General features: G+C 39.4%; 1 protein-coding gene across 31 annotated transcripts in view; it reads left to right on the top strand.

Annotated features, from left to right (window-relative positions):
- tacc (transforming acidic coiled-coil protein) overlaps window positions 1-13,244 on the top strand; it is a 295,278-nt gene that overhangs the window by 191,892 nt on the left and 90,142 nt on the right. For 30 of the 31 annotated variants that reach the window (XM_070090664.1, XM_070090657.1, XM_070090666.1 and 27 more), the window contains 2 exons: window positions 378-425; window positions 10,058-13,194. In XM_070090664.1, coding sequence (XP_069946765.1) covers window positions 378-425; window positions 10,058-13,194 — 3,185 coding nt within the window. The remainder of the gene's footprint in view (window positions 1-377; window positions 426-10,057; window positions 13,195-13,244) is intronic. The other variant, XM_070090644.1, reaches the window with a different exon arrangement.

Genomic DNA, 13,244 nt, shown 5'->3' with positions numbered 1-13,244 from the left:
CTTCACTTGTACAGTATATTTTCTGTATAGATGTTGAAGTTATTTCTTGCATGACTTAAATATTGCTAGTAGATACATTGAGAACTTCTCAGTTAGGCACTTCTTGTTAAGCAACTTCATACTAAAGTGTACTTATTTCATAAAATTTCCTGTTTAATTGAAAACTTGACTAATCTTTCTATTCTAATCTAAAAAAAAAATTTGTTACTCCCATTTTTGTTAGCGAGCAATAATACATTTTCTTTAGTACTTAACGTACTGTACACATCTTTAATACTTTATTTGCCTTGGACTTGAAAATGAACATTTTTCATTTATTGGAATTTTACATTTACAATCTCCATAAAATATTGCTAATCAGAATTATTCATTTGCAGTGTCTGACTCTGTCGCTCAGAACATTACCCAAAATGGGGTTAAAAAAGGTATACTTAAAGCTTTTTAAAGTTTTATTTCTGCTGATCTTAGATGAATGCATTTATCCACCCTTATAAGCAACAGCTGAGTGTGTTATCCACCTTAGCATAGTATAGGTCTGACCTGAAATTTTGTGACAGCTGTTAAATTGCTCTTTTTTTTGACTAATGAGAAGCTAGTAAACTAATCTTTTTGTGTAATTTTTAGAAAAAAAAATGTTATAAGCTTGTAAGTATTGTACCATATAATAGTGTGACAGCTCTAGTACACCCTTTCCATATGGACTAACTGGCAAGCATTTAGTTCCACAGATTTACATTTCTGTGTTTTTTCTTTTTAATGAGCCAGTAGCTAAGATCACTGACAGTGTACCTTCATTTAGCACCAAATAAGATTAGAAGAATCATTGCAAATTTGGTGCCTCTTACATGTTCTCTTAATGTCTTTAAAAGATATATGGTATATATAATTTAATATTGTATGGATATTGGATATTAAAATAAAATTTACCCATTATGTATTGCCATTTATCCTTTAATATGCAGCATTTATTTTGCATATACTGTGTAGATATGTAAACTCACTTTCTGAAAAAATAATTAAGAAAGATAAACTGAATATTTTAATGAACAAAAAGCACAATACCATGACAAGTGGAACGATATACAAATAAGTGTTACAGAGGAGAAAGAAGTTTGATGACATTTCGATCTGACTTGGAACAGTCTGCAATTGAAACCTCTCCAGCAAACCTCAAAAATATTAAGTTTATCTTATTTTTTCAGATAAGTTTATATGACATTTTTCAGAAAGTGCAACGGTACTTTCTCAAACTGCAACCCATCCTCCTAAGCAACATTAGTACAGTGTATCACTTTGTCTGAAGACTGTCAGATGTGTGATGTTGACACTTGAATGAAAATGTGATTACTGGACCATGTATTGTTCAGTTCAGTATGCTTGGTGGCTCCTGAAATTCTGTTCACATATCAAAATTTTTATCACCTTTACATATTATTGCATTTATTACTGCTGTGGTATACTATAATTGATTAATTTTTGCTAATAGACACTCTCCCCTATTTGTGGTTGCAGGGGTCAAGACTCGGCTCCTGGCCCTGCCTCTTCACTGACCGCTACTAGGTCCTCCCCATCCTCTCCCTGCACCATGAACTATGTATATCATACCTCGTCTTAAAACTATGTATGGTTCCTACCTCCACTACCTCACTTTCCAGACTTTTCCACTTCCTGAGAACACTGAGACTGAAGAAATACTTCCTAACATTCCTTTGACTCGTCTGAGTCTTCAACTTCCAATTGTGACCCCTTGTTTCTGTGTCCTATCTCTGGAACATCCTGTCTCTGTCCACCTTATCTGTTCCTCGCAGTATTTTGTACGTCGTTATCGTGTCTCCCCTAACCCTCCTGTTCTCCAGTGTCGTCAGCCCTATTTCCCTTAACCTTTCTTCGTAGGACATTCCCCTTAGCTCCGGAACTAGCCTTGTTGGAAACCTTTGCACTTTCTCTAATTTCTTGATGTGCTTGACCAGGTGTGGATCCCAAACTGGTGCTGCATACTCCAGTATGGGCCTGATGTACACGGTGTACAGTGTCTTGAGTGATTCCTTACTGAGGTATCGGAATGCTATTCTCATGTTTGCCAGGTGCCCATATGCCGCAGCAGTTATCTGGTTGTGTGCTTCTGGAGACTTGCTCAGAATTATACTTGCCCCAGGATCTTTCTCCTTGAGTGAGGTTTGCAGTCTTTGGCCACCTAGCCTATACTCTGTCTGTGGTGGGTTAAATTCGAGTAGCCAGTTGCTGGACCACATGTCCAGCCTGTCCAGGTCTCTTTGGAGTCCTGCCTGATCCTCATCTGATTTAATTCTCATTAACTTCACATCATCTGCAAACAGGGACACCTCTGAGTCTATCCCTTCCATCATGTCATTCACATACATGTACACCAAAAACAGCACTGGTCCTAGGACTGACCCCTGTGGAACCCCACTTGTCACAGGCGCCCATTGTGATACCTCGTCTTGTACCATGACTCGTTGCCTCCCTTTCAGGTATTCTCTGGTCCATTGCAATGCCCTTCCTGTTATATGTGCCTGATCCTCCAGCTTCTTACTAATCTCTTGTGGGGAACTGTGTCGAAGGCCTGGCAGTCCAAGAAAATGCAGTCAACTCACCCCTGCCTCTCGTGTCTCACTTCTGTTACCTTATCATAAAAATCCAGGAAGTTTGTGACACAGGATTTACCTTCCATGAATCCATGCTGGTTGTCTTATAATCTTGTTCCATTCCAGATGCTCCACCACTCTCCTGATAATCTTCTCCATGACTTTGCTAACTATACATGTCAGTGATACTGGTCTATAGTTTAGTGCCTCGTTTCTGTCTTCTTTCTTAAAAATGGGAACTATATTTGCCATCTTCTATACCTCAAGTAGTTGCCCAGTTTCAAGGGATGTGTTGAAGGTCATGGTTAGTGGCACACACAGCGTCTCTGCTCCCTCTTTAAGGAGCCACGGGGAGATGTTGTCTGGTCCCATCGCCTTTGAGGTATCAAGGTCACTTAGCAGCTTCTTCACCTCCTCTGTTGTGTGCATGTCATCTAACACTTGTTGGTATATTCCTTATTGGTGTCCTCCTCTGTTCCGTCTTCCCAGAATCCTACCTGTCTCCATTGTAAATACTTCCTTAAATCTCGTGTTGAGCTCCTTACATACCTCTTGGTCGTTTCTTGTGAGTTCCCCACCTTCATTCCTCAGCCTGACCACCTGGTCTTTGACTATTGTCTTCTTCATGTGGCTATACAGCAGTTTCGGGTCAGATTTGACTTTCGATGCTTTTTTTTTTTTTTTTTTTTGTACTGTCGCTCGGTATCTCTCACCAGTGCATACTCATTTCTGGCTCTTCGACTAATCTTATTTTAATGGGTCCTTTCCCTTCTGTACTTTTTTCATTCCCTAGTGCACTTCATTTTTTGCCTCCCTACACTTTCGGGTAAACCAAGGGCTTGTTCTGGTCTTCTCATTGTTTCTGTTGCCCTTGGGAACAAACCTTTTCTCTGCCTTCTTGCATTTTGTTATGTATTCCATCATTTTGTTTACTGATTTTCCTACCAATTCTCTGTCCCACTGAACCTCTTGCAGGAAGTTCCTCATACCTGTGTAATCTCCCCTTTTATAGTTTGGCTTTTCCCATTCAACTCCTGTGACCCTCTCCACTTGTAACTCTACTATGTATTCAAAGCTCAGAACTATGTGATCATTAGCTCCAAGGGGCCTCTCATATGTGATGTCCTCAGTGTCTGAACTGCTCAGAGTGAACACTAGGTCCAGTCTTGCTGGTTTGTCCTCCCTTCTCTGGTAGTGTCTGTGACGTGTTGATGCATGAGGTTTTCCAATGCCACATCCATTTGGCTCTCCATGTTTCAGGGCCCCCATGTGGCTCCAGGTTTTCCCAATCAATCTCCCTGTGGTTGAAATCGCCCATAACCAGTAACTTTGCTCTGCTCGAGTGAGCTCTTCTTGCCACCTCAGCCAGTGTGTCCACCATCACTCTGTTGCTATCTTCATATTCCTCTCTTGGCCTCTTGCAGTTCTGTGGTGAGTTATACATCACTGCTATGACTATTTTGTTTCCCAGACTGAATGGTACCTACTGGGTACTCCCTTTCTCCACTCTCGTCCATTTTTTCCATCTCGAATTCCCATTGGTTTTTGATAAGCAGTGCAACCGTCTCCTCCCCCTCTGCTCCTTCTGTTTCCTCAGGATCTGATATCCCGGTGGGAAGATTGCTTCTGTTATTGTCTCAGTGAGTTTCGTTTCTGTGACTGCTATGATGTCTGGGGACTTCTCATTGATTCTTTCATGCCACTCCTGGTATTTCTTCGTTATTCTTTCTGCGTTCGTGTGCCAAACCTTCAGCTTCTTTTCTAAAACTGTGGTCCTAGGAGAATATTGGGGTTGGGGGAGCAGGAACCCTGGCAGAGGCCTATGGGGGGTTGTGGTTGAGGTGGGGTTTGTGATGAGGGGGGCAGGGGCAGAGTGCCCATAGGGGGTTGCTGTAGGGGTGGGGTTTGTGGTGTGGGGGGTGGGGACAGAAGGAACAGTGTGTGGGTTTTAGTTTGGAGTGTTCAGATGCATTGGGGTTGTCATAGTTGGAGTCCTTCCGTGAGTGTTTCTGGCAGGTGTGTTTGCCCTTCCACCTGGGTCTGGGTTCTGCTCATCTTCATCATTGCCTCTCGTTCCTCCTTTCGTCATTGTACCCTCTCTTTCAGTATCATCCTTTTCTCTTGTGTTCTGTCTCTGTCATGCTTTCTCCTGCAGGATCTGTCTGTGTCTGCCTGTGCATGCATGTATTTATATTATTTTATGTAATATAAAAGAAAACAGTGTAGGCTTTAGGAGGATGGGTTACATACTGTATAGTATATTCATAGTGTTTTCTTCCCTTTTCATGATGCCCCTTACATTCACAATAGTTACATTTCTTGGAGAAATGTGACTCCTAATTGTTCATTCATCTCACACAAGCCTGTTACTAAGCATTTCATTTTCTCAGTTTCCTTGCAAATTTTCACTTACAAACTTATTAATTCCATCCCTTTTTAATTTTCATAGCATTTTTTCTGCTTAATACTATCCAGAATTTTTTTACAATGAATATATTCTTTGCCAATACATACTTTACTTTTATCGCTGTACTTTCATCTTGCCAAATCAATCCAGTTAAGATGTCCTAAGACATCTTAACTGCTGCCATATATGTGAAGATTCATGAAGGCATATGGTGCATCAAGCATTTTTGTCTTTTAACATGTTGGTTAGGCTAGCATGTAAGTGAAGATGACCACTTGTTTGCACTGAGCATCAATAATTTTTTGGAAAGAATAAGGATTTTCTCAATGATGATATTTTAGTAAGAAAGTACAGTAAATAGAAAGATGAGCATTGAACATACTCACTAGCAGTGTTAAGAAAAACAGTAATAAAAAAAGCAGTATTAATTGTAAGGGCAGTTTGGAGGTGGAGAAAATCTTACACATTTTGTTGGAATATTTCTTATACAATAAAAACTTTATATTTAATTTTTTACAAGAGGCATCGGTAAAATTCTCGTTGAGGGAAATTTCCTGTTTTTGGAATGACAAAGTACTTCCCTGCTTTGTCTTGGAGAGAATGTAGACCAAGTGGTGCTTTAATGAGTGTAGCCATGCCACAGAGAAGTGCCCTCACTGTCAGAATGGTTATCCCCCTGTACTTAACTTGAATGGGTTCTTCAGTGGGTGACAAAGATCCACTGATCTACAATAATGCTTAATAATAGCCCTGTTTAAGCTCTTTGCAAACATAGCTCGATCTCTCCTAATTTTTTTTTTTCTCCTTCAACAAACCGGCCGTATCCCACCAAGGCAGGGTGGCCTCAAAAAAAAACGAAAGTTTCTCTTTTTAAATTTAATAATTTATACGAGAGAAGAGGTTACTAGCCCCTTGCTCCCGGCATTTTAGTTGCCTCTAATCATTTTTATAAAAATTATAAACAGCTTAACTTATTTAGTCTACATAGTGATTTTTATCTAAATGTGATTGAAAAGTGCCTTCTAATTTGCATTGCACTTGAAAAGAATTATAATAATGCAGTTTTTGATGGCATTATCAAGTTGCATGCAATTTTTTTTTTCAAAATTTCTTTCAGTTGGGGAAGGAGGGAGGGATTGAGACACACCATTTACACACTCAATCAGTAACTTGAAATCTTCGCATATGCTTGTTCTTCACTCCCTTTAGATACACTAATACTATTCATTGAGTTGTCCCCAAATACTGGCATGTAAGGAATTTATGTAAAGAATTTTTTCGGGATATTAGCAGTTTGGAGAGATATGTTGTGTATCTTGATAGGTACAGTATATGTAATAAAGTTGGTAGAATTACCGACAATATGTAAAGTAAAAGGACACAAGTGCAACTAATGTGACATTTATTGTGGCAACGTTTCGCTCTCCAGGAGCTTTATCAAGCCATTACAAACAATACATGGACACAGAGGGTATATAAAGGCTCAGAGTGAGGTGAATACTAGTGAGGTACCATTTCGATGTTCACTAGTAGTAATAGTGGTAGTGATGGTAGTGACTACCACTACTACTTGTCACTACCACTACTACTACTACTACTACTACTACTACTAGTGAACATCGAAATGGTACCTCACTAGTACTAACCTCACTCTGAGCCTTTATATACCCTCTGTGTCCATGTATTGTTTGTAATGGCTTGATAAAGCTCCTGGAGAGCGAAACGTTGCCACAATAAATGTCACATTAGTTGCACTTGTGTCCTTTTACTTTACAGGTACAGTATATGCTTCTAAGCTGTTGTGTTCTGAGCACCTCTGCAAAAACAGTGATTATGTGTGAGTGAGGTGAAAGTGTTGAGTGATGATGAAAGTATTTTCTTTTTGGGGATTTTCTTTCTTTTTTGGGTCACCCTGCCTCGGTGGGAGACGGCCAACTTGTTAAAAAAAAAAAAAAAAAAAAATACAAAATTATATATTGTAAAAAAATGCATCATGAAGCAACAGTGGGTGAAAGCACAATTGTGTGTATAGTACCATCCCCATATTAGACAAACCATCACACCCTACCACTAATGCTGTGGGGAAAACTATTCTCAAATGCAGTCATTCACAGAATAATTGAATACAGTGGACCCCCGCATAACAATATTAATCCGTTCCTGAGAGCTCATTGTTATGCGAAATTATCGTTATGCGAATGAATTTTCCCCATAAGAAATAATGGAAATCAAATTAATCCGTGCAAGACACCCCAAAGTATGAAAAAAAAAATTTTTACCACATGAAATATTAATTTTAATACACACAAACTGAAAAAGGCATGCACAATTACATGACACTTACCCTTATTGAAGATCTGGTGATGATTGATGGGATGGGAGGAGGAGAGAGTCTGTGTTTAGAAGGGGAATCCCCTTCCATTAAGACTTGAGGTGTCAAGTCCTTTTCTGGGGTTACTTCCCTTCTTCTTTTAATGCCACTAGGACCAGCTTCAGAGTCACTGGACTTCTGTCGCACAACATATCTGTCCATAGTGGCCTCTACCTCTGGTTCCTTTATGACTTCCCTAAAGTGTTTCACAACATTGTCAGTGTAAGTCACCAGCACGGCTTGCAATAGCTGTGTGAGGGTGATTTTCATCCATAAAGGTTTGCACTTTCAGCCACATTGCACAGATTTCCTTAATCTTTGTAGTAGGCAACTTCTTCAATTTCTCTCTCCCCTCCTCCGAACCAGTTTCCTCAGGTATGGCCTCTTGCTGTTGAAGTTGATCTAGCAGCTCATCAGTGGTTAGTTCTTCATTGTCCTCCTCCACCAACTCTTCCACATCATCCCCACTAACCTCCAACCCCAAGGACTTTCCCAATGCCACAATGGATTCCTCAACTGGCATACTCCTCTCAGGGTTAGCCTGAAACCCTTCACAATCCCTTTGGTCTACACATTCTGGCCACAGTTTCTTCCAAGCAGAGTTCAAGGTCCTCTTAGTCACTCCCTCCCAAGCCTTACCTATAAGGTTTACACAATTGAGGATATTAAAGTGCTCTCTCCAAAACTCTCTTAGTCAGTTGAGTTTCTGAGGTCACTACAAAGCACCTTTCAAACAGAGCTTTTGTGTACAGTTTTTTGAAGTTTGCAATAACCTGCTGGTCCATGGGCTGCAGGAGAGGAGTGGTATTAGGAGGCAAAAACTTCACCTTAATGAAGTTCATGTCCCCATAAAGTCGCTCTGCCACGTCTGTAGGATGACCAGGGGCATTGTCTAACACCAGGAGGCACTTAAGGTCTAATTTCTTCTCAGTTAGGTAATCTTTCACATTGGGGGCAAATGCATGGTGTAACCAGTCATAGAAAAGTCCCTAGTGACCCATGCCTTACTGTTTGCCCTCCACAGCACACACAAATTAGCCTTGAGGATATTCTTTTGCCTGAACACTCTGGGAGTTTCTGAGTGATACACTAATAAAGGCTTCACTTTGCAATCACCACTAGCATTGGAACACATCAACAGAGTAAGCCTGTCTTTCATAGGCTTATGTCCTGGGAGTGCCTTTTCCTCCTGAGTAATGTAGGTCCTGCTTGGCATTTTCTTCCAAAACAGGCCTGTTTCATCACAATTAAACACTTGTTCAGGTTTCAGTCCTTCACTGTCTATGTACTCCTTGAATTCCTGCACATATTTTTCAGCTGCTTTGTGGTCCGAACTGGCAGCCTCACCATGCCTTATCACACTATGTATGCCACTACGCTTATTAAATCTCTCAAACCAACCTTTGCTGGCCTTAAATTCACTCACATCATCACTAGTTGCAGGCATTTTTTTAATTAAATCCTCATGCAACTTCCTAGCCTTTTCACTTATGATCACTTGAGAGATGCTATCTCCTGCTATCTGTTTTTCATTTATCCATACCAATAAGAGTCTCTCAACATCTTCCATCACTTGCGATCTCTGTTTCGAAAACACAGTTGAACCTTTGGCAAGAACAGCTTCCTTGATTGCCGTTTTGTTGCCCACAATAGTAGCAATGGTTGATTGGGGTTTATTATACAACCTGGCCAGCTCGGAGACACGCACTCCACTTTCATACTTATCAATGATCTCTTTCTTCATCTCTATAGTAATTCTCACCCTTATTGCTGTAGGGTTGGCACTAGAAGCTTTCTTGGGGCCCATGGTCACTTATTTTGCAGATAAAATCACCAAAAACACTGTAATAATACGAAATGTTCCGATTGTATGCTTGGATGTTACCGCGGAGGCTGGCTGGTAAACAATGCCACCGGCGGAACATGTGAGGCTGGCTCAGGCCGCACATTAGATGTGTCTCGGACGAACAGCGCTGAGCGGCCAACGGTATGCGGGGGTCCACTGTACAGTATTTTCCTAAACACAATGCTTTACATATTGTAATATGAATATAAGGGGAAAGTTTTTAAATGTAGAGTACTAGTTGAACCCAGTTGATCAATGAGCTGCCTAGTCGGATGCTTGATTGCCATCCGACTTTAGGATTTCCTTTCTTAAAAATGGTTATTTGGGCTAAACATGTAGTCGAAGGTTGGAAAATAGGTGAGTGACTATTTGCTACTTGTAGCTTTGGTAACAAAGTATTGTACATTATGGATAAGAGGGATGAGAACTGGGTGTATTGAAGAGTTATTTTGTAAACTAATTTTATATCTTCTTCAGTGTTTTTGTTGGTGTGTGCTTTGGAATACAGCTAACTTAATATATCTCATCCTCTCACAATTTTTATTGTTAATTTGAAGCTTAGTGTCCTTTGACCTGAATTGTTTGGTGATATCCATATGTTGTGCTTATCATAACACTGATAAGTCACAATGGCCCTATCAGATATCTCTATAAAAATCATTTGAAACTGAAAAGTAAGTATTGTTTGTTTTTATCAACTGATAATTATTATAATGACTCTAAGAGCACTAAAGATTATTAGTGTTTCACAGTAGTACACAGGATGTCATTCCTGTTGTGCTGTAGGTCCAGCAACACACTATCTGATTTAGACAATTTTTCCACAGATTCTGAGTACGAAAGTGCAGAGGAACTTTATCTACATTCTGAGCCATCCTCCGCTCTTACAGTTCAACCATCTTCAAACAGGCCTGAAAGTCCAGGTACAGACGAGGCTCAGACTACGAAGCAAGAGGTGAGCGTGACACTTGAAACATTAGAGAAAGCAAGTGTCTCCTCCCTTGAAGAAATTCCTCAGAGAGAGACTGAAGTGTTACCTGTTGCTGTAGAGAATCTGTTAGTTAATGCAGAAAGTTTTCCAGTCAGTGTAGATAATCAAACAGAAAACTTTGCATTAGAAAAATCAGAAAACTTATCTAGTACTATTAGCGACTCATTAGTGACAGTAACCAAAAGTGAAATTATTGAAGAATCTGTGAGTAAAATTACTGTTTTTACTGATCAACAAGCTAATAATTACAGCAGTGCAGTGAATGAATTCTTACCATCCAGTGAGTGTGAACAACCTGCAGAAACAGTAAATACAACATTAACACTTGAAAAGAGGGAAGTATCTGGTGATATAAATACAGAAAGTAAAGACTATGCAATCATTGTCTCTGAATCTCAACCTAAAAGTGTAACTTTAAGTGATACCAAAGAAAGTGAAACTCAGTTAGTTAAATATAATTTGGAAAGGAAACTTGAACAGATCCCTTCTGAAGACCAGTTTGATGATGAGATTACAGGTACAAGCAATGTTTATAGAAAGGAAAATGAAAATATAATACAAAGTGGCAATCAGTTTATCAGTGAGGATCAAAGCAGCTCAAACAACACTGAAGATATTGTAAAGGCATTTAGTGAACAAGCAGCGTGTCAACAAACTAGAGATACAACAAAATGCAACAGAGATTCAACTTCTGAGGAGAGAGTGTCGAGTGTTGATGCTTTAGTGGCACCTCAAGAGGAACACCCACTACCATCAGAGAATTTAATAGGCTTGAATGATAGATCATCAAGTGTTAGCACTTTAGTGGCACACCCAGAGGAACAACCACTACCATCAGAGAACTTTATAAGCCCAGATGATAGATCATCAAGTGTTAACACTTTAGTGGCACCTCCAGAGGAACAGCCACTGCCATCAGAGAACTTAATAAGCCCAGATGATAGGTTATCAAGTGTCAACACTTTAGTGGCATCTTCAGGAGGAGAACCACTACCTTCAGGAAATTTCATAGACCCTGATGATATACCTATTATTCCAAAGAAAAGTTATAACCTTGATTTTCTAGACAATTTAGATGATCCAAACTTTAATCCATTTGCCACAAAGACTTATGTTAGGATCTCCCCTCCACTAAGCCCAGAGCCTGGGTTTGTACTTCCTCCATTGAAGCCTACTGTACAAAAAGCAAAATTAACAAAGCAAGGTAAAACTGCTTCAACTGAAGTACTTGCTGACATTGGAACTAAGACTGAAGACCAGATAGTGTTAGAGAAGGAGCAAAAAATTGATATTCAGTCTTCAAAATTAGAAACAAATCACAGATTACCAGTGTCTCCTGAACACCAGTCTCAAAGTGTTGAACATTCACAAGACTCTGGACAGTTACTCGAAATTGCCTTTGATGACTCGGCAAGTCCTGTAAAGAGACCTAGAAAACTTGGTAAAAAGCCTGATTTAAAACAGCAGAGACAGCCTGTTAAGAAGCCTCCTCCAAAGTCTAAAGCTTTTGAGAAAAACAATAACAAGATTGAAGACAAAAGTATCTCTGAAACAGAAACAAAATTTGTTCATGAAGATCTTCCTATTACCTCATCTAAGGGATATAATTTAGATTTTCTTGACGATCTTGATGATCCAAACTTCAATCCTTTTGCAACTAAGTGTTCTGTAAGCAATTCACCTCCAAAAGAAAGCTCTGTACTTCTTGAGGAAAAAGGAGACCATAAATCAAAGCCAAAGGTTGCCTCGCCAAAGAAAGCACCAGCAAAGAAAGGATTTACAGTAATTAAAAATAAAACCAAAACTAATGTACCTGCTGTAGATGAGACAGATTCATCTAAAAAATTAGTTAGTGACCCAGCTGATTCAGATAATGGTACAGATAAATTGGAAAATAATGTTATAGAGTCTGCTGAAGAAAAAGATACACCTCTACCATCAAAAACAGATTATAATCTTGATTTCCTTGATGATCCAAATTTTGATCCTTTTCAGTCAAGGTCATCTTTAAACCAAAATATAACTGTTGAAGAAACTGACCCATCTAATAAAGTGCCAAAAAATATTGACGTTGCCAAAGATAATTCAGTGAAACACGAGGAAAAATCTGATAATGAATGTGATAAAGATAGTGCCATAGGACTAGAGAAAAAAGTCGAGTGTAATAAAGAACACTTATCTCAAGCTCCCCAAGAAGTAAAGAAGTTAGTTATAAATAAGGACGAAACTAGAGAAACAGTACACTCGCCTGAGAATGAAGAAAAATCAGAGGTCATTGAAGCAAAAACATATATAGAAGTCTGTGCTACATCTGGAGAGACTCGAGGTTGTGAAGAAAAGACATTAAATTCAGAAGAGGAAATACCATGTGTAATAGACACTTCACCAAATCAAACTGATGAAAAGTGTAAGTCAAGTGTAGAACATTTACAGTTAAAGAGTTCACAAGTATCAGAAGAAGCAGCAGCAAGTCCTGTATTACGAAACGAAAATCTAGAGTCAAAACTAGATTTAGAGATTGGAAATACAAGTAGAGAATCAAAGGAGATAGTCTTAGATACAGAGAGAGAAACAAGCCTACCTAAAGTTCCATCTATTGGCACAATTGGTCAGCTTGATAGTCTAGAGTTTGCCCAGTTGCTTGGCAATGAAGCTAGTCGCCTTGCTGAGGAGTTTATGAACTGCTCCACTGATTCTGGACTTCCTGATTCTGATGATAGCAGTTGTATTAAGCCCAGCAACGTAGAGTCGACCATGGCAGACATGAATTTCACTAAGTCACCACAGTATGGTGCCCATCTTGATGAAAATATCAACCCCTTCCAAAAACATTCAAGGTTGCCTAGGTCTCCACCACTGGGCAAGAGAGAGGCAGTTTGTGGAGCAGAAAGTGGAGATATTTCTCATGTGCTTGACTCTTTCAAGGCAAGAAGATCACTAAAACGGGAGAATGTCATGGGAGAAGAGAGACTGGTATGTTGTTGTGAATTTTGTCTTTCGATACAGTATATGGTAAAAGTTTA

This window comes from Cherax quadricarinatus, chromosome 32 (genome assembly GCF_038502225.1).
Source record: "Cherax quadricarinatus isolate ZL_2023a chromosome 32, ASM3850222v1, whole genome shotgun sequence".
NCBI classification, from domain to species: Eukaryota; Metazoa; Arthropoda; class Malacostraca; order Decapoda; family Parastacidae; genus Cherax; species Cherax quadricarinatus.
The sequence above is the reverse complement of the archived record's forward strand: the minus strand, read 5'-3'. Positions and strand labels throughout refer to the sequence as shown.